The following is a 20799-nucleotide window of genomic DNA, read 5'->3' as shown; positions in this document are numbered from 1 at the left end:
CACCACATCTTAAGAGGTCACATTAAAATCCTACTAATTTTAGCTTTCAAGTCAGATCCTCCTCTACTGCCACTGCCTAAAAACAGGTCTTAATTGATTAACTCTGACTTGGATTCCTCACCAAACTGCCAGCTTCTCTCTCCAAGCCATTCTATACACTGACTCCAGGGTAACTGTGAAAAATGAAAGCCTGATCAATTACTCTTCTGATTAAAATCTTTCAAATAATCCCTGTTACCTATGAGGCAAAATGTAAACCCAATACTACAGACAGGGCTTCTGTGATCTCGCTACCATCTTTCTAACCTCAACTCATTCACCCCTCGCCTCAAACCCTCAGCCAGCCTTCTCCAATTACCCAAGTAAGTCAAATTTCTTCCTTCTATTCCTTTGTACATGTATTCCCATCAGCCTAGAGTTTTCCTGCTGATTCTATCTGCCTAGCAAACTCCTAATCACATTCCAAACACAGCTCTAGTGCCCTTTTTTTATTACCTACATTTGCATGCTCAAGCAGACTTTGTCAGTGCTGCCTCTGTGCCCAAGTTCATCCTACTCACACATGCTCTGTAAGTTATCATACTCCCAAAACACCACAATGCAATCAAACTTTATGTCCATTTAACCTATAAGATCCTGGACACCTTCTACATACCTCTGAATGGCTAGCTTATCGCAAGGCCAGAGGAAATATTTGAGTGTCTCCTGAAAAAAATCTAGGTAAGCTCCAGGTACCCTCCTCTCACCTGCACTTTAACCTTTGGCATCCACTCTAATCAGGCTGTCAGCAAGTACCCTGTCAGCACAGTTTAGCCAGAGCCCCACCCTCAATATCTGATAACTGTTCAGATTCCTCAACCTCTTATCATCTCTGAGGTTATGTCTGATCATCTCAGCCTGCTTTTGGCAAGAATCCCATTAAAAAATTTCAGCTAGAATCCCCCTTACTCTTATCTTTTTTCTTAGTAATTTTCTACCCACTGACTCCCGTCCAGCTCCTTGGATACAAATCCCCATTTGTCCTGTCTCTGAAGTTATGCCCAGTTGTTTGCCTCTGCTGCAAAACCCCACTGCTGTACTCCCATGGACAGAGCCCCTGAATATGGTCTGCCTTACTGCTTTAGCAAGTATCATGAATAAGTGGGCACTCAAAACAACCACTGAATGAAAAAGAATAGCAGATCCAATGTTTAGCAACAAACTGGTCTAGAAAATTCACCAAAAATTATTTCTTAATGGAAAAAGTAGGAAAAGTGACACTTGACTCAAATCATACCCTAAAAATCTCATTATCTAACAACTGATTCTCTAAAGATTTATAATAGTTCAGTGGTGTCATAACTAATATTAAGGAGGCTTGACTGACATAAATTTAATCCACATAGAAATAATCTATCCCAAAAAACTCATCGCATTCAAAAAACATTGTATGTGTTCTACACCAAGAGAAGCAACTAAAAGTCTCCGTAACTACAGCAAAAAAAAAAAAAAAAAAATCTAATTTCTGCATACAAATGATACAAAGACAGTCTTGGTTTTGAACTTCCTAAAAGCCTTCACATCCATTGAAACTATGGTACAACTACAGCCGCAGGCAGGAAAGCTGCATATCTTTATTTGGGCAATTGCTTCCTCATTACAAAGGGAATAAAAAGAGCCATAACAAACATTCAAATGAAAAGTGGCTCCAGTAAATGCAGAATAGATAAGGACATTTTCCAATAAGTTTCAGTTGATGAGACTGTTCTGATTTCTCAGATAACTAAAACAGATCTGATATGAAAGTCTAAATAATCTGTAAAACCCACTTTTAAGTACAAAGAAATCTTAGTTTGAATTTCAAAATCAAATACACACAGTGGAAAGTGACAGAAGTATCCCACTGACCTATTTTCAAAATTTACTAGGACTGTCAGGAGACCTGGAGACCTGATTAACAAGTGGATCACAGCTCCTGCCCCCAGTTTTCCAAAGAATAGCTGTATAGGGTAACACAGACCCAAGTTGATGAGAAGCAACGGCTGTCCTAAAACCGCACCTCAAGAAGAACACTTATAGCCACATTAACATCTTCTAACCTTTACAAAGTTAGAAAATGAGGGCCACATCTTACCGAGCCCCGCTAACTTTATAAACTGCACTAATTTCACTGCCTTCCATCACTGAACTGCAAATTCATGTCTTCTTGTGTTTTCTGCAATACTCCACTTAACAGAGGACTACATGATAATGAAGCAACAATTATGGAACCCCAACCCTCTTCAAGGGAATTTCCTAACTCACAGTCCCTCCTCTCCACACCCTTCCTCCCAGGCCATTACCATCCTGACTTTTGTCCCAATTGTTTCCTTGCTTTTCTTTAAAGTTCAACCTATGGTAGTTTTCAAGTAACAGTTTTACTGAGATATAATTCACATGAAGTCCACACACTTCAGCAGTATTTTTTATACAGTCACAGAACTGTGCAACTATCACTACAGCACCTTCTAACCCACATGATTTGGTTGGGCTGGATTTCCCGGCTGCCCTTCCCTGGAACTGCAAAAGACTGAAAAGGAAACAGTGGAATTCAGCTACTTTCCAGGGCCAGCAGAGCTGGAAGTGGCAACAGATAGAAGAGATGGAAATAAACCAGCCACTGCTTCCCAAAGAAGTGGAGCTGCAGCGCTACCAGCCTCAGCCTGGTGCATGCCCTTCCATGGTTCTTCCCTTAGTCACTGGGCCTGCCCCCCAACCCCCAGCTCCCACCAGAGCTGGGCAACACACCATGAAATCAGCGGCTGCTCTTCACAGGCTTCTTCACCTGACTCCCGGTGTGGTCCCACTCCAGCAGTGTTCCTGTCTGGCCTCAGCAATCCTCTTGCGAGCTCTAACTTGGCCATGCGTGCTTGTGCTTCGGAAGTGGGTAGTTTAGTGACTTTTCTCTGACTCTACACTTCTCTTCTTCTGGACTGTTATTTCCAGCTTCCCCCACAGTTGCATAACACCTTGTTCCTGTAATAAATAGGTCCTTTATGCTACAACACTCCCAGTGAAGTCTGCTTCCCTCAAAGAGTAATGACTGACAGACACTACTTATATGTCCCTGAACAACAGCTTAGCATCAACTTTATCAATTCTAGAAAAAAAGAATTGGATACCACACATTTTGTAAAACTATTCCTTTTTTTTTTTTTATTACAGACATGTATCTGTGTGTATGCCCCTGACCAAGAAAAAGAACATTACCAATACTGAGGAAGCCCAACTACCACATCCTCCCCACTCTCCAAAGGTAGCTACTTATGATTCCAACACCATAAATTCATTCTGTCTGTTTTCAAACTTGCTTTAAACTTGTACACAGAATATAACAATATTTAATTTTAAGCATCTGGTTTCTTTCAACATTATGTCTGTGGATGTTAGTCATTTCTTGAATACAGCATTAGTTCATTCATTTTCATGGTTTTATAGTTTTACATTTTATGAACATATCACAATTCATCTTCCATTCTGTTGCTGATAAGCACTCAGGCTGCTCCTGTTTTAGAGAATTTTGAATAATGCTCCAGAGAGCATTCTTGCGCATGGACACATACACACACATTTCTGTGGGTAACATATGTAACAAGTAGAATTGCTAAGATGTGTGGCATGCTATCTTCTACTTTGATGGATAATTCTAGTTTCTCAGTGTGGTTAAACTAATGTGGATGACCACTGCTCTGCTCCTTGCCAACATCTGCTGTTGTCTTTTTTACTTTAGCCATCTGATGTACAATGGCCATCTTTCTGTGGTTTTACTTTACATTTCCTTGTTGACAAAAAAAGCTGAGCATCTTTCCCTGTGTTTACTGACCATCTGTGAAGTGCGTGCTCAAGTCTCTTGTTCACTTTTCAATTGGGTTGTCTATCTTAATATTGACATAGAAATTCTTAAAATATTCTGAATAGGCCTATGTTGGCCAGTCTCATTGTATGAGTTGACTTTTCATTCACTTACTGGTGTCTCTGGCAAACAGAAGAGCTTTTAATGTAATCCAGTGTATCAACCTTTTCCATTATAGTTAGTACTCTTCGTGTCTTATTATTTACTATACATATCAGCCCTGGGCAAGCGACCTCATGTTTCATAAGGAGTCTATTTGTGTTACACCTGTTAAGTCACTGAATCCTCCAAAACATCCTTAAAAACTGCAAATAATATTTTGGAAGCACAGCATAACTTAGGGGCATTCAAGAGGGGGATAGGCCGTCAGATCCAACATACACACTCAAACCTTGTACACCACGTTGTACAAGGTTTGAGTGTGTAAGAGTTGCCTTCCACCACCTGTACCTAAGAAGATCCATACATTCACAGCACTAACAGATACCCACATATATACAGGATGCATATATACATACATGACACCCAATTTATTCACATATGTGTAACATATCTAACCTACATTTCAAAAATTTTAAAAGTCAACTAAAGAGTCCATTGAATTACTGATACAACCTCAAGAAAACATGAAATGATACAGATCTCTCAGCCATTAAGACTGCTATTCGTTTACAGAAAATCAAAATTAGATAATTTAGTGGCACCAAAAAAACTAATATGAAACAATCCAACAATAAGAAAATTATAAATTATTGAGTGGACTAGGTGGAAAACAACTATTTTGGAAAGTTAGAAAGCAAAGTGAGATTAACCATCATGACATACTTGTGAAATATTTGAAAAATCATGCTGAATTTCCTGTTATTGTGGGGTTAAGTCAATGTCAGAGAGAAGTACAAGTTTAGAGATGTACAATGAGGATGGTTAAAATTACTCGCATACAAATAAAATACCCTTCAAGGAAAAAATTATGAGGACATTAATAATCAATTCCTTCTCTGAGAATGCCCTACATCAGGTTTGGGTTAACCTCTCAGTCATTTTTCTGGATCATTCCCTGACAAAGTCAACAACATAAGTTTTCTAACAACTGAGATTCTCAGAAACTGCTTATCTTATAAAACTTAATGTCTTTCCATACTGGATGTCCACTTACCAGTAAAGCTCACTGCCACTATGTTTTAAGACTGACAGGAAGTGGACAGACATCTAAGAACTGTAAGGTATGAAATGAAAACAGTGGCTAATAAGTATGGGAAGAAAAGAGGGGAAAACCTCTGTGAGTTAGACACTTCATTGTATTAACCTAAAATATTCAGAAAGGAAAAACGAATAAAGGTGGCTAGAGAAAAACAGAAATGGGTAACCTTTGCCTTTATGAATACCAAGCTTTGAATGTCACACACAGCTTAAATTTTAACCCAAACTCAGAAGTGTCCACTGATTCAGATGTTATGGCCACTTGTGTATTACTGATACTCCCCTCCAGATTTCCTTTTGCTTATTTTTAATCACAATTTGTTTAATTACAATGAAGAATTCTAAAAGTAGTCAACAGAAGATTAAAGTGATGGTTCTCAACCCGGCTGTACTTCAGAATCTCCTGGGGAGTTTTCAGAAGTCCCACCCCTGGGGCTGGGACTGGGGCTGGGGTTCAATGGGAGAGCATTTGCCTTGCATGCCCAAGGCCCTGAATTCAATCCCCAGTACCACCAAAAGAAAGAAAGAAAGAAACACATCTAGGCTCCACCCCAAGGACTCCAAATGACTTCGACTAGGTTGGTCTGAGTGATTGATTCTAACATGTAGCCATGGTTGAGAACCAACAACACAAAGAGAGCGAGCACCAAACCAGGAGCAAGAGGGGTTGGCCTTTTCAAGCTCCACAGGGAGTTTTTAACATTCTGTATAGTACACTCACTACTCAACACCAGTTGTTGTTGAATAAAACATTTACGTGGCCAGCACCTACCCCTCTAGAGCATGCTGCTCCAGGGAAGGAATGGCTCTGCACTAACTTGGGTCTTCTGCCTGCCTGGGTATGGTCTCCTCAGCTACAATTTTGCAAGCCTTGCTTCCTACTACTCAAGGTTCCAAGCACTCACCAGGGAGTCTGCCATCAAGAGAAAGTGAGAAATCCAGGCAGGCAGCTTGGCCCTACTAACTGGCTTCAACCAGAGCATCTCCACTTCTGTTTTATACATTTTTGGTTCCCCATAACACTGTTTGAAAAAAAAATGGTTCAACTACTATTAAAAGCTTTTTTAACTGCCAGATTTTCCTTTCCAAAAAACACTAATATTGAACTGAGAGACATGTGGTGGAGACTGCATGCTCCTGTCTCATTCATCTGTTTCTAACCCCAGAACTTCACCAGCATTTTGTGTTGGAATGTGAAGTCTGCTAAAGGAAAAGAAGGAGAAAAAAACCTGAGAAAGGAAAAAAAAGTTGATTTCTCCCTTGTTAAAACTGACCACTCAGAAAACTTCTGATACCATGTCAAAAGATGCAAATTTAAGAGGGCGGTTCATCTCCTGCATGTGATGCATGGCTGGGACATACCTGAATGCCAGGCCTTTCTCACAGCTTCCATCTCACACCTGCATGGTTCACCACTGCTCCTCCTGCTCTAGGTGGGCTTAGCAACCCATTCTCTACCTACCTTCTGCATCCAGAATGACCTCAGCTAGTCTGTGGCTTTAAAAGCCCTCTACACACAGATGACCCTTCAATCTTTATCTCTAAGCAGGACCTTCTCCCAGGCTTCTAGACAGGTGCCTATTTGACATCACCTCTCTGGTGTCAAACAGACACCTCATAATACATTCAGAAGAACTCTCCTGACATTCCACCCCATCCTCTCTTCAATAATGAACACCAGCCCCAATGCAGGAGCTGAGGCCCCAATGCAGGAGCTGAGGCCCCAAGGATTTCTCAAAAAATCCTTTCCCTTACACCCAAGCCCAGGGGTCTTGACAGCTCCACAAAATATATCCACTCTGCTCCCTCTCCACTGCCACCACCATCTCTTACCATGATCACAATGAGTGCAACAGTCTCCTAGTTGATCCCTCTCTACCTCCCCTGACAGCCAAGGAGCAGTCAGAGAAAACAATTCCACATTACACCACTCGCATCCTGCTAGCTCATGATCCAATGACTTCCCAATTGCCCTTAAGACTAAATCCCAGAGCCTGCTCCCCAGGTCCACCCCACCCTGCTTGCCCCACTCTGTTCCAACCCTGTTTCTTCTAGGGTCCTCACACCAAGCACATTCCTGCATCAGAGGCTTTGCACAGGCTGTGCCCTCTGCCTAGAATGTTTTCTTCCCTATATCCTCTTCTCAGGCAACGGGCCTCCTTTCACCATTCAGATTTCAGGCCTTCCCTAACGAATTCACAGTGCTCACATCTCAGTATCTAGCGCTCTCTAAAGCTCTAATTTACTCACTTACTTGTGTTACTGTTTTTCGTTCTCTCCAAACTATAAGCCCCAAGAGAACAGAACTGTCTGTCTGGTAACCTCACAGCATCTACAACCAAAGCCTGGTATACAACAGGCCCCCCCAAAATACTGCTGAATATAAAAATAATGACATGAAATGAAAAAGAATATTAATATGCATTAATAAACATGATACTATGGATCACTGTCAAAAGAGGCCTAATAACCTATTAAAAGAGAAGTCAGGTTATAAAACTACACGTGAGGTAGACTTATTCTGAGTTAATAAACTATATATGTATCTCCACACTGGCACAGAAAAATCTGAAGAGACAACCATATATTTCTGATGGTAGGCTTCTGGGAGGCCTGGCCATTTTCTATAGGTACTTTGGGAATCAACAGGCAGGAAACGAGCATCCTCCTTTCCCAGTCTTTGTGTTGCCACCAGGCAAGAATTCCAGAGAAGATGGCCTTGGCTTCCTTCCGCGCCCTCCTTCACGCCTAGCAGAGCACCTCAACTGATCAAGGAGTCTGATATGAGAACTGAGCATGCCTGCCCCACTCCATCCCCTCCTAGTTCTAGGAATCCGCTCGTACACAGGAACACTTGTTGGCTACCTCCTCCACATCACAAGCTGTTCAGGGGTAGCTGCCATGAATTTGCCGGGTGCCACTGATGACTATTACTATGCCAGGCCATCTAATTCAGGGAAAAAGTAAGAGCAGCCCATGTGAATAGCAACTTGACACTGTGGACTGATGGACTCCTCCTCATTCGTCCATTCAATAAAAGGTCCCAGGGCACTCTGGGTGCCAGGAACTACTCTAAGCTCACAGGATACATCAGTGAATACAGCAGACCAAGATCTCTGCTCACCCACAACTTACAATCCAGCAGGGAAAGCCAACCAAGGCATAGTGAAAGAGTATAAATTTATGCAGTATACTAAATCATGATGGATGCTAACTCCAAAGCACTTATCTGTCACTATTGTCATTTATGAAATAAAAAATACATAATCACCACACAGCAGGTTCTCTGAATTGCTTGAGGAATGTGTTGTTAAAAATTTCTGGAAAATGTTTTAATATCAAAATTTTGATTAGTAACTGAAGATTTTAATAAAAAATATTCTTAAATAATCAGTTAAGAAGTCTAAATCTTGTTCAACTGTACAAAAATAAAAATTTTAACTTGCATATTAACAAATGTCCTCTGACACCAAGAACGGGGATTTCTTACCACACTACTTAAAAATGTGTCAGGAAAAATGGGAAATGATTCTACTCCAACCTGTCATACAGATCCCGCTTAGTTCCAAGTTAAGCACCCTTTCTCAAAAACAGGAAGCTGATGGCATTTGCTTGCCCTTTCAACTCTTCAACTTTTAAAAACATGAATATATTTAAATGCTTCTCCCTCTTCTTGTTATGAAAAAGTGCCCCTTTGTAGCCTTGGTGAATAAGAACCCCATCTGCCAGCCAAACGAGCCTCTCTTTGGATCAGCTTCTCTCAGAGTCAGAGCACAAAGAGGGTGTGATGCCACCATGTGTTTCCTAGGCCTTCTAATCTCCACCACAGTGCCACCCACAGCAGTCTCCTCACAGGGACATCAACAATTCCCTGAATGAGAGCCACACAGAATGAGGTCTCTCCCTGCTCAGAAGTCTGGCCTGGGCCTTGTTCTCAGCGGTTCAGATCACCTGCTTCTCTCCTGACGTGGTGTCACAGCAGGCTACTTGTGCCCAGGCAAGCGATTTTTCTGCCTTCTTGTTTCTTGCACATAGGAACTTTTTCTCCCTTCCCATAAACTACTTTGAAATCACAATAAAATGACCACAGAGCTATGAAGTCTGCACAGAATTCTACCCCAGGTCTACCACAACACCCCACCTGGAGGAGCAGGCCCAGGCACACGGGTGCATACACCCTGCTGCCCAATTCCCCAGAGCTGAAGACACTCTGCATTTCCACCTTTCTCAAGTACAAATTCTAGGTCCTTTAAAGTTTACCTTTATTTCATCTCTACACCCTTCACCACCAGTGAACACCACCCCAGAAGCATGTCGGAACTCACAGAAAAAAAATTAAAGAAAAAAAAAAGAGAACTCACAGAAGCACCAAGCTGCCCGAGGTCCCCTGCCATGCAGAGGAAGCAGCATCGCCCATGCACACTTCCTTCACCACATTCACCCTGGCTCAGCTGCAGCTTCTCATCATTTAGAACGAATTTCTTTTTGTTTCTGTTTTTCATTTGATTTTCCAGCTTTTCGAAAGCATCAATACTGGAAAACTTGGGTATTTTTTAGGAACATTATCCCAGATTTTTTTATTGGTGCCTTATATAAAGTTGTACATAACAGTGGAATTTGTTGATACATATTTGTACCTGCACACAATGTAACTATAATTTGGCCAATATCACTCCCCAGCACTTCCCGCCTCACTATCCCCCACTCCCCTGGTCCCTTCTCCTCTACTGATTTCCCTTTGATTTTCATGACATACCCTTCCAACACATTTCTTTTCCTTTTTCCTCTCCAGCTTCCGCATATAAGAGAGAACATATGGCTCTTGACCTTCTGAGGCTGGCTTATTTCATTTAACATAATGTTTTTAAGTTCTACCCATTTTCCTGCAAATGACAACTTCATTTTTCCTCATGGCTGAATTAAACTCCATTGTGTATATATACCACATATTCTTTACCCATTCATTCATTGACAGACACCTAGACTGGTTCCACAGTTTGGCTATTGTGAATTGTGCTGCTCTAAATATGGGTATGAAATATATTACTACGGTATGATGACTTTAATTCTTTAGGATAAATACTGAGGGGTGGTAAGCTGGGTCACAGGGTGATTCCATTCCTGTCTTTTGAGGAGCCTCCATACTGATTTCCATAGCGGTTATACTAATTTGCAATCCGATCTACAGTGTAAAAGTATTTAGGAACTTCTTTGAAAATCTTCAACAGGACTTTATAATTACAAAGAGAACAGAAACATCTGGCAGGTAGGCAGATTAGGTAAAATGATAGATTATGACATTCAGCTTCAGGATTCAGATGCTTTCAGCTACTTGGGCTTAAATGGAGATGAAAAAAAAAAAAAATGGGGAAGAAGGACCTTCCCTTCATGCTGCAGCCTCAAAAAAAAATGTCCAAAACAATCAGACAATGCGGGCTGGGGTTGTGGCTCAGTGGGGCCTGGGTTGTGGCTCAGTAGTAGACAGCTTGCCTAGCGCACGTGAGGCACAGGGTTCAATCCTCAGAACCACATAAAAATAAACAAATAAATAAATAAAATATTGTGTCCACCTACAACAACAACAAAAAAAAAAATTTAAAAAAAAAAATCAGACTATGCTTCCACATACCCCCACCATGGACACCACTGTTTTGAAAGGCTCAAAGCATTAACAGATATCTTAGATAAAGTACCCAAAAAACAACTCTGCATTCCATGACCCTTAGGAACTCACTAGCTAAAGACATGAGAAAGGGACTCTAAGAGACTCAATTATATCCCTGTAGCTGAAGTCTCCCAAAATACACTGGAGTGGTGTGGGGACAGCAAAGCTAAGGCCAAAGTCACGTAATGTTAATTAAAACAGGCATCTAGGCTGAGTGCTCTTAGCCAGGTGGGTTTCTCTGGGTATGTGTTCAAAATGTACATTCTTGGGCCTTGGGGGGAGTGGGGAGGGTCTGAAACAGACAAATGGAGACCAGCAAATGAAAGGTGATTGTGACCAGCTTTAGTCTGAAGTCCTCTAAGCCAAAGAATGCCATTTTCTCCACGATTCTTCCCTTTCCATGGCAGCCCACCCTCCCAGAGGACTCAGACTCTCGTTTATACCAGGGCCCATCATTACTAAAAAGGGTGGTCTACTTTCCTCCACATAACATCAATATGGTGTCTGCAGAGAACACAGAGCTTTCAACTGCAACTGAAACTCCCCTCAAGTGCTTCCCACCCACCTTCAAAAAGTGTGGCTGGGGTTGTGGCTCAGTAGAAGAGCGTTTGCCTAGCAAGTGTGAGGCCCTGGGTTCGATTCTCAGCCCTGCATATAAATCAATAAAATAAAGATCTATTGACAACTAAAAAAATATTAAAAGAAAAAAATTTTTAAAGTGTGGACCCAAAATGGATCTTCATTTATACCTCAATATTTTTTAAAAGCAAGCTCAGCAAACAGCACAGTAAGTTATGAAATGGACAAAAGGACAATCTGTCCAAAGTTCAACTCCAGTACTAGACAAGTAAGGAAACTCGAGACAATACCATAGAAGAATCTCAAGAGCTCAGAAGAGATGCTGCATGTGTCAACCCCACCGAGTGCAGAGGCTGTCACGGGGAAGGAAACATTCTGGAATTAGAAGTGGTGGTGCTCACATAACTTTGTGGATATATGAAAAATCACTGAATTGTACACTTTATAAAAAGACAGTTAACATTAAAAATGAACTTCCCAAGCTGGAGTCAAGCCTCTCTAGAAGGTGCTGCACTTCCAAACACCTTTGAGAGCAACAACAATCTTTATTAAAGGTCTCTGTGCACCATTGCTTAAGACTTGAGGAGGCTGAACAATGACAGAGCCAAAACTAGAACCAGCTTCTGAGCCAGTTCCGCATTCTTTTCATTCAAGAGAGCAGAGGTTCTCCACTCAGGTTCTGTGGAATACAATCAGAGGTTCAAGGCTTCCTAAGAAACTTTTAATTTCAAAATTTGTAATCTGAATAAGGAACACCTATAACAAATATGTTGTAACATAAAAATTCATTGCTCAAGTTTAAAACTTGTAATTAAATTCACCTTAGTATCCAGTGGTGTCATTTAAGTCATTCTTGAGCTAATGAGAAAAACCAGAAATGAATCTAAGATTAAATGACATATTTGTACCAAGGCCTAATATAGACTTATAGAAATGACTGCTGTGGAGGGAAAAAAACAAAACAGTTTCTCCATGGAGAAGGGCATGGTACAGTATCACCAAATTCCAAAGAACCTGCTGGAGAACACTCAGGATGAGATTCATGTTTCAAGAAACAACTTAGTTTTGAGAAAACATCATCCATCAAATTCACTAAGATCTTTAATAGAAATTTTACTAGTTTATAGTTTCTATTTATGTAACATATACATCTAAGTTTTTTATCTGCATAAGAATTCCAGAAATTAAGAAATCTATACTGCTATTTTTATGATTTTATTTCATTTATTCAACAAGCATTTCTGAACAATAACCATAGGCCAGATATTCTTCTAGGTGCTACATACTGAAGTAAAATTACAATAAAATTGTTTTGGTACAAACTGAAATGGGTCCACAGGAATTTTTTCCCTTTATGGAACATTTTCTTTAACATCTTACTCAAATATTATGAGCACTATTCTCTACAGGTGAGAGCTGCTTCTCTTACCATTTCTTATTCAAATGTGCTATACGGGACAGTCTTCATCTGTCCACTCTCCCCACAGTGGAAGGACATGCAGCCCAGCACAGATTCCAAAACATCCTGCCTACTTCCACTTCTCCCCAGGCAAAAGTGCCAAGCTAACATAAGCTGTCTGATAAACAGACCTTTTGCTACTTGGGTTTGGGAATCCAACTATCTCACTTCATACTAAGTTGAACAGAGGAACTACACTTAATCCAACTGCCACACGATTATCACATTTAATTTGAAACTTGACTGCATGCACTGTGTTCAAAAACAAAATGATGTCACTCTTCAAGTTCAGCTCTGTGTTCGCTGTTCACATGCTATTTCATATTTGCAATTTAATCAGAAAAGACCTGCCTGGGTTCAGAAAATAATCTGGGACCATCAAGCCAGTAGCTCTGTCAAAACAAAGCCCTACTTCAGGGTTCACAAACTTTCCAGGTCATCAGAGCCAAAATATCTCAATAGCCTTTATAATTAGATTCACCTGTGCTTCTCAATGTAGAGCACATTTAGGAAGTTTGAAGAGTCCTAAATGATCCCTCAAAAATTGTAGTTTCAGGGGCTGGGGCTCAGCGGCAGAGCACTTGTCTAGCACGTGTGAGGCATTGGGTTCGATCCTTAGCACCACATACAAAAATTTAAGCACGTAAAATGAAGGCATGCTGTCCATCTACAACTATAAAAAAAATTTTAATGAAAATAATGTGGTTTCATATTTCAAAGAGAGAGAACACAAAAATGTTATCTAGCAAAACCAATCACTGAAAAATTACAACCCTCGACTGGCAACTTTATAAAATTATACAAAGAAAAATTAAAAATACAAGCGCACTCAAGAATTTTTCCCCACACACTGTGGGCTATGGTGCATGCATGTAATCTCAGCTAATTGGGAGGCTGAGATAGAAGGATCCCAAGTTCAAGGTCAGTCTGGGTAACTCAGGGGGAGTCTATTTCAAATTTTTAAAAAGAATGTTAGGGGGCTGGGGTTGTGGCTCAGTGGTAGAGCACTTGCCTGACATGTGTGAGGCACTGGTTTCAATCCTCACACCACATATAAATAAATAAATAAAAATAAAGATCCATCAACAACTGAAAAAATATTTTTAAAAAAGAGTGCTAGGCAAAAGTTGACTCCAAATGAATCAAGGACCTAGGAATTAGACCAGAGGCTCTGCATCTAATAGAAGAAAAAGTAGGCCCTAATCTTCATCATGTGGGATTAGGCCCCAACTTCCTTAATAAGACTCCTATAGCACAAGAATTAAAACCAAAAATCAACAAATGGGATAGATTCAAACTAAAAAGTCTCTTCTTGGCAAAAGAAATAATCTGTGAGGTGAATAGAGAGCCTACATCCTGGGAACAAATTTTTACCCCTCACACATCAGATAGAGCTCTAATCTCTAGGGTATATAAAGAGCTCAGCAAGATAAGCACCCAAAAAAAACAAATAATCCAATCAATAAATGGGCCAAAGACCTGAACAGACATTTCTCAGAAGAGGATATACAATCAACAAATATACAAAATAATGCTCATCACCTCTAGCAATCAGAGAAATGAAATGTGAATCAAAACTACTCTAAGATATCATCTCACCCCAGTAAGAATGGCAGCCATTATGAAGACAAACAACAACAACAAGTGTTGGCAAGGATGAGGGAAAAAGGTACACTCATACACTGCTGGTGGGACTGCAAATTAGTGCAGCCAATTTGGAAAGCAGTATGGAGATTCCTTGGAAAGCTGGGAATGGAACCACCATTTGACCAGCTATTCCTCTTCTCGGACTATACCCAAAGGACCTAAAAACAGCATACTACAGGGACATAGCACATCAATGTTTATAGAAGCATAATTCACAATAGCTAAACTGTGGAGCCAACCTAGATGTCCTTCAGTGGATGAATGGATTAAAAAAATGTAGCATTTATTCACAATGGAATATTACTCAGCACTAAAAAAGAATAAGATCATGGCATTTGCAAGGAAATGGATGCCATTAGAGAAGATTATGCTAAGTGAAGTTAGCCAATCCCAGAAAAACAAATACCAAATGTTTTCTCTGATATAAGGGGGGTGACTCAAAGTGGAGTAGGGAGGGAGGGCATGGGTGAAAAATCACCTCTAGATAGGAAATAGGGGTAGGAGGGAAAGGGAGGGAGAAGAGGAATAGCAAGGATATGGGAAGGAGACGGTCATCATTATACTAAATTCAAGTATGAGGATGTGAATTTGGTGTTGACATACCTTATATACAAACAGAGATATGATAAATTGTGGTATAAAGGTGTATTAAGAATTGTAATGCAAAAAAAGAGCTCATATATAATGGCATAATTTTACATGAACAAACTTTACATACAGAGTTATGAAAAATTGTGCTATGAATGGATAATTATGAATGTAATGCACTCCACTATTGTCATGTATCTAAGAAAAAAAAAAAAAGAGTGCTAGGGGGGCCGGGGTTGTGGCTTAAGTGATAGAGCGCTTGCCTAACACGTGTGAGGCACTCGGTTCGATCCTCAGGACCACATAAAAATAATGTAGATATTGTGTCCACCTAAAAAACTAAAAAATAAATATTAAAAAAAAATTTTTTTTTAAGAGTGCTAGGCCTGTATCTCAGAGGTATAATCCTTCTGGTTCAATCCTCAGTACCAAAAAAAAAAAAAAAAAAAAAGCATTTTTAATATTAAAATTTCTGAAGCTACTACCAACTAAAAACATGTAATGTCACTTTAAGAATCAGTATAAACTAGCATTCTATTGTTTGCCTACTCTAGAGAAACTTTGTACTAGAAGAAAAACAAATAAATGAAAGAACATTAATAGTTCAAAAACAGCACACAAAAGTGATTTGAACATATTCAGGGCGACTGTTTTTCATTATAAAAGGTTGATGGTACCACATTCCACTTGGAAGAAAGCCATTTGAAATCTGGAGACTTGGGAATGCAGCAGTTATATTTTAAGTCAAACAGTTAATTAATGACTAAACAAAAGAAATTTCAGTCTGGACAACATATATGGAGTACTAATAAGTGTAATTATGAAGTAGTCATTTGTGCAATCAGAAAGTTGCATTAGCATAATTATTTCTGGCTCTGGGACTTAAAAATAATAACTTAAAATGTAGAAATCTTGTAATAGTTCACCTAATACAGATGTGAATACCAACCGATTATGAAATAAGAGTGGGTTCCATTAAAGAACATACTCTGTATTTCATACAGTCTTTCTCCCCTGCGCCAAAAATACAAATCAGGCCTAACCCCAAGTACTGGTACAAAATTTCTACTCTTAATATATTTTCTTCATTATCCAAAGCCCACATATTAATAATATTCATGCTTAAAAATCAAACCTATTTCTCTAGAAAATAAGTGCTTGCTTACTTTTTAAAAATAAGCTTGCAAAAATACATTGTTTATAATACTTGAAGATACAACTGAATAAAAATGTCAAACAATTCTATAAAAGGATTAGAAGTCATTAAAATGCTGAAAGATCATGGAAAAGCCCACTTGAAATTGTTCTTTGGGACAGAACAGGAGGGTTTATGAGCCCCGAAGTCAGGCTGCAGGGACTGGACTTCCCAGACCCTCTGCAACTAGCTCCAACTCTGGGAACACTATGTAACATCTCCATGACTCAAGTTTCCTCATCTATAATACAAAGATAATCAAATAACCCGTCTCATAGCATTAATTCAAAGATTCAATGTGATTATTCATGTAAAAGACTGAATAGTGCCTAGCATACAATATACGTTCAATAAATGTTGCTTCCAACAATTACTGTTGTAGTCATCATCATTTCCTCTCTGGTCTTCAGAACCTTGGGAAGAGTACTTGTGGTTGAGAAAAGAATAATCTAAAATTGATCTGTTTTTAGGTACAGCATCTAATTTATTCTGCAACTGTAAATAACATTCAAGAAGGACAGGAGATTTTATGTATTTCAATAGGTTAGAAAAGGTTTAAAATAGCTTAACTAGACCAAAGATCCCTCATCTTGTCAAAGTCTTCTTTTGGTGACTTTCAGCTGCACCAAAGTTCGCACTGACCCCCCACACACACCAATATTAATTCTCCATCACTCCTTCTAATTCAAAAGTACAATACAGAATGGATTTGCTGAGTACACTAAAGCAGCTTAGAGTTAAAGAGTCTTCAATTAAAAGCCTAGACAAATAATAGAATGAAAGTTCCCGGGCATTAATAAGTAACATGAAAGAAACTAAGTTCAGAAACAGACTCTATCAAATGTGTTGTCTTGACCAAATTATTCAACCCTATCCTACCTATACTTCTTCATATCTAATAGGAAATATTACCTATTTTAAAATATTATTACAAGGCTTAGAAATAATTATAGAAAATACCCAGTCACTAGCAAAGAATGGGTACTCAATAAATGGCAACATGTGCATGGGCCCCGTCTCACACCCTCTCCCCGACACACACGTGCCTAAGCACAGGCAGGCACAAGTATAAAAGCTGGTTTCTTGAATAGCCACAAATATTTTAACCCAAATCTGAGTAAAGGAATTCCTTAAAAGTATAAGAGGAGTCACTTTATGTCCAGGATTTCAACCATACACATTTAGCAGAGGGCAGGCGGTGAAGACACGGGAGACCAAGAAAGATGACAGCTGCTATTTTTCACAGGCAGCTCCGACCCCCAGTCTTACTTGGCAAACATGCTGTGCAGAGTGAGATGGAAAACACAACTCTATCACGCACTTGACCACTCTCAGGCCCACATACCTCTCCCAGTGAGTGTCCCCTGTCCTAAAGAAAGGTGATCTGAAGAAATGCTGTTTTTAAACAACATGGCTTCTAAACACAGGCTGACTGCTCGTTTAACCAAAACGCAGCATCTATTTCAACTCTAGAAGGAAAGTCTCCCAGCAGCATGGTGCAGCTGTCCTTCACATGATGAACGAGTCAAGGGGTTTCGCAGCAGTGTTGACTAAACAGGATATACCTGCACCTAGAACCACAAAGCCCCAGCGAGAGGCGAGTTCATAGAACTTGGTTTTCTTCAGATTTTAAGGGGACATAAAGGATGGCAGGCTGACGAAAATGGGCAAGTATCAATACTCCACAAGACCAAAGAAGGAAAATGCTTTGGTAATTGTACTAATTGTTGTGCTCCTTCTAATATCCAAGCCAGTTCACTGCCACATAACACCCTGCGGAATTAACAACCCCTAATATAAGTCTTCCACTGTCACACTTAATATTCCTCTATTTTTCCTGAAGCCAAGAATTAAATAGGAAAAACACACCAAGGTCTTTTACCTATCAATTCAGTTTTCTCCTAAGAGTTTTCGCCAGTGTTGTGCTAACAAACTACTGCAGGATCAAGCTATCACAAGGGCCAATGACACTATGTGACTGACCGCCCTCCTCAGCTGTGCCACCTTCTGCTGCCATCAACCTTGAGAACACACTTTCTTTTTGCCTCTGTAGCAGCAATCACCTGCCAAAGAGAATCACCTTTTCTTATCCATAACCCCAATTTTACATTCCATCAGTCAGCAAGAGGGATGCATTTCCTCTCTGGAACTTGGACTATAGCAACCCGTGGTATAGAAGAATACATATATTGGATCCTGGAAGAATGACTTTCTCATTGTCTTTTCATTGTGTCCTCTATGAAAGTTCTTTATGGATGTTTTACACCATACCTAACAATTTAGGTATGGTGTAAAAGTATGTCAATAATTTAGAGGTAAACTAATGAAAGATGAAGGACATTGCTAAAAGTTTCAAAAAAAAGTTTTGAAACTACCAATCTAAATAATCTACCAAGTAAATTTCTGACAATGCTATACTCACTTTAATAAGACTCTTAAAGTCACCAATTTTAATCATTGGGTAATTTTTAGCTTTAAATATAAATTTAAACCATAATTACATTGCCAATTTTATTTGAAATATAACATTGAAAAGCACCTACCCAACTTATTCCAACAGTAACTTAACACAAGCCTGTCTCAAAACATTTTTAAAAAGAGACTGGGGATGTAGCTCAGTTGTAGCCCCCTATGTTCAACTCTCAGTGCCAAAAAAGAAAAAAAAAAAAAAAGAGATGGAGAGAGAAAGAAAAGAACATATCTATACCTATTGTAAGGTTTTTTATACTTAAAACTGGAATAATATATAATAATATTGTATCAATACATGTTTCAGGGAATACTAAGAAACATACCGAATTTTTAAATAATCCATAACCTAGTACAGAGTTAATGAATGCCTTCCAAATTATATCATGTTGCTGATAAGAGTTACAATATTTGATTAAGACTAATTTTCAGCATACTTCATTTTCATATCTAAAATGTTCAAAATAGTTAATATGTAACTGGTTAAAACCATTGGCCTCTAAGCTAGCTAATGTCTGTCAAACAAAAGGATCCTACCCAGGCGAAAAATTCCATTTATACAAATAATCAAAAATGTATATACTTTAAGAGAGATTTAAAATCAGATGAGACAAGGAAATAATAGAAAGTATTTAAATCTGTAACTTATGCTAAGGAAAGGCACTTTCATCCCTGGAACCTCCCACAACTTGAAACAAAAGTACTAAGTCAAGAACTTTCAAAAATCAAGGCTCATCAGACAGCACTGTTTTCTTCTTGGGCCCTGACAAACCTGAGTGCCAATCAAGGCCAATACACTAACTTTAACCTAACTTGAAGTAAATGTTGAGCCAGCAACACCAACGTATTCAGACCAATGGATTTAGAACATTCATATTGTCACTCAGCAAAATAGTAACCTCAGCCATCAGAACTACAGGAATATAATTCACAAAATGATTCCCTATCACCACACTAAATGAATATTATCCTACACTGAAAATGGACACATACCCAATTCTTGTCACCACACTAATGGCTATAGCCCTAAACAAAGTATTCAGATTTCAAAGTTTAAAAAGATGACAAAGCAATGCACTCCTAATACTACAACTCACAGATTAAAATTTACCACAAGCAGACACTTTGCCCAAGAAAATAAACTTTCATCAATCTGCCCTCCATTTGGATGCTACTGCACACAGCCTCCATTCTCAGTAGAAATGCCTATCGTTGAGGTAAAGTCTTAATGCTCCAAGCAAACTTTCTTAATCAGAGAAAACTAAAGCTCCTTTGCTCCTTCCCAATTTTAGCGAAACTTCACATTGTGAAAATGCTGTATTTTCTGTGAAACATTAACACTGCATATTTATTAGTTTATGACAACCCAGTACTAATGTTTAACTGAAATGTGGGCAGGGTTAACCACCAAAAGCAAGGCACCAAAAGGCAAGAAAATGCAAACACAGAAATTCATGCTACCTTAGTTAAGTCAGCGTGCACATTTTACATGTTTCAATACAAGCCAAGCAGATCAAAGAGAGCTCAAGACACAAGTTGGTTTCTGTCAAATCCAGATTAAATATTCTTCTCTCATTGATAACTTCCTAGTTCCATATTTCAAATTTAACATAATATAAAGTAGTGCTAAGCAAAACAATCTAAAAAATTTGTCCTTAAAGTAATTATACCCTTAAAAATAGAAATTTATCTACCTCATTAGTGTTCCAACGGTGCCTCTCTTTTGGTAAACTTGAACATTTCGGCAGACATTCAAGCAGCTTTTTCGGTAAAAAGATTTTTACATGACTACTATTGCTGTTCCCATGATCATCTATAAAGAAGAAAACAATAAATTCAGACAAAATAAGAGAAAAGCCTCCCATTAAGTAAACTGGCAAGGTCAGAAACAGCAGCTCAGCTTGGTCACTGTTTAAGACCAAGAGCAGCAGAGGGCCACTATTCCTCTTAGCAACACTCATCTACAACCTGATCAGATGGATGGCAGCAGGTAGCTGGCCACAAGGTTCTAAAACAGGATGGAGCTTTGCTCCATCACAAGCAAGGGAACAAGGAATATCCCAGCAGCTGCCATAAATAGAATGTTACTTTTAATGGTTTTTTTCCCCCGGTGTTTCCATGAAGCA

The 20799-nt window shown here is 39.2% G+C and overlaps 1 protein-coding gene across 19 annotated transcripts in view; it reads right to left on the bottom strand.

The window, feature by feature from the left end:
• Camta1 (calmodulin binding transcription activator 1) overlaps nucleotides 1–20799 on the bottom strand; it is a 756735-nt gene that overhangs the window by 702004 nt on the left and 33932 nt on the right. For 18 of the 19 annotated variants that reach the window (XM_078025166.1, XM_078025165.1, XM_078025169.1 and 15 more), the window contains one exon: nucleotides 20368–20486. The exons of the other annotated variant lie outside the window; for it this stretch is intronic. In XM_078025166.1, the coding sequence (XP_077881292.1) occupies nucleotides 20368–20486 (119 nt within the window). The remainder of the gene's footprint in view (nucleotides 1–20367; nucleotides 20487–20799) is intronic. 19 annotated transcript variants of the gene reach the window in all.

The sequence above is a fragment of the Ictidomys tridecemlineatus genome, chromosome 11, assembly GCF_052094955.1.
Source record: "Ictidomys tridecemlineatus isolate mIctTri1 chromosome 11, mIctTri1.hap1, whole genome shotgun sequence".
Classification (NCBI taxonomy): domain Eukaryota; kingdom Metazoa; phylum Chordata; class Mammalia; order Rodentia; family Sciuridae; genus Ictidomys; species Ictidomys tridecemlineatus.
This window is presented reverse-complemented; position numbering and strand designations above follow the sequence as displayed.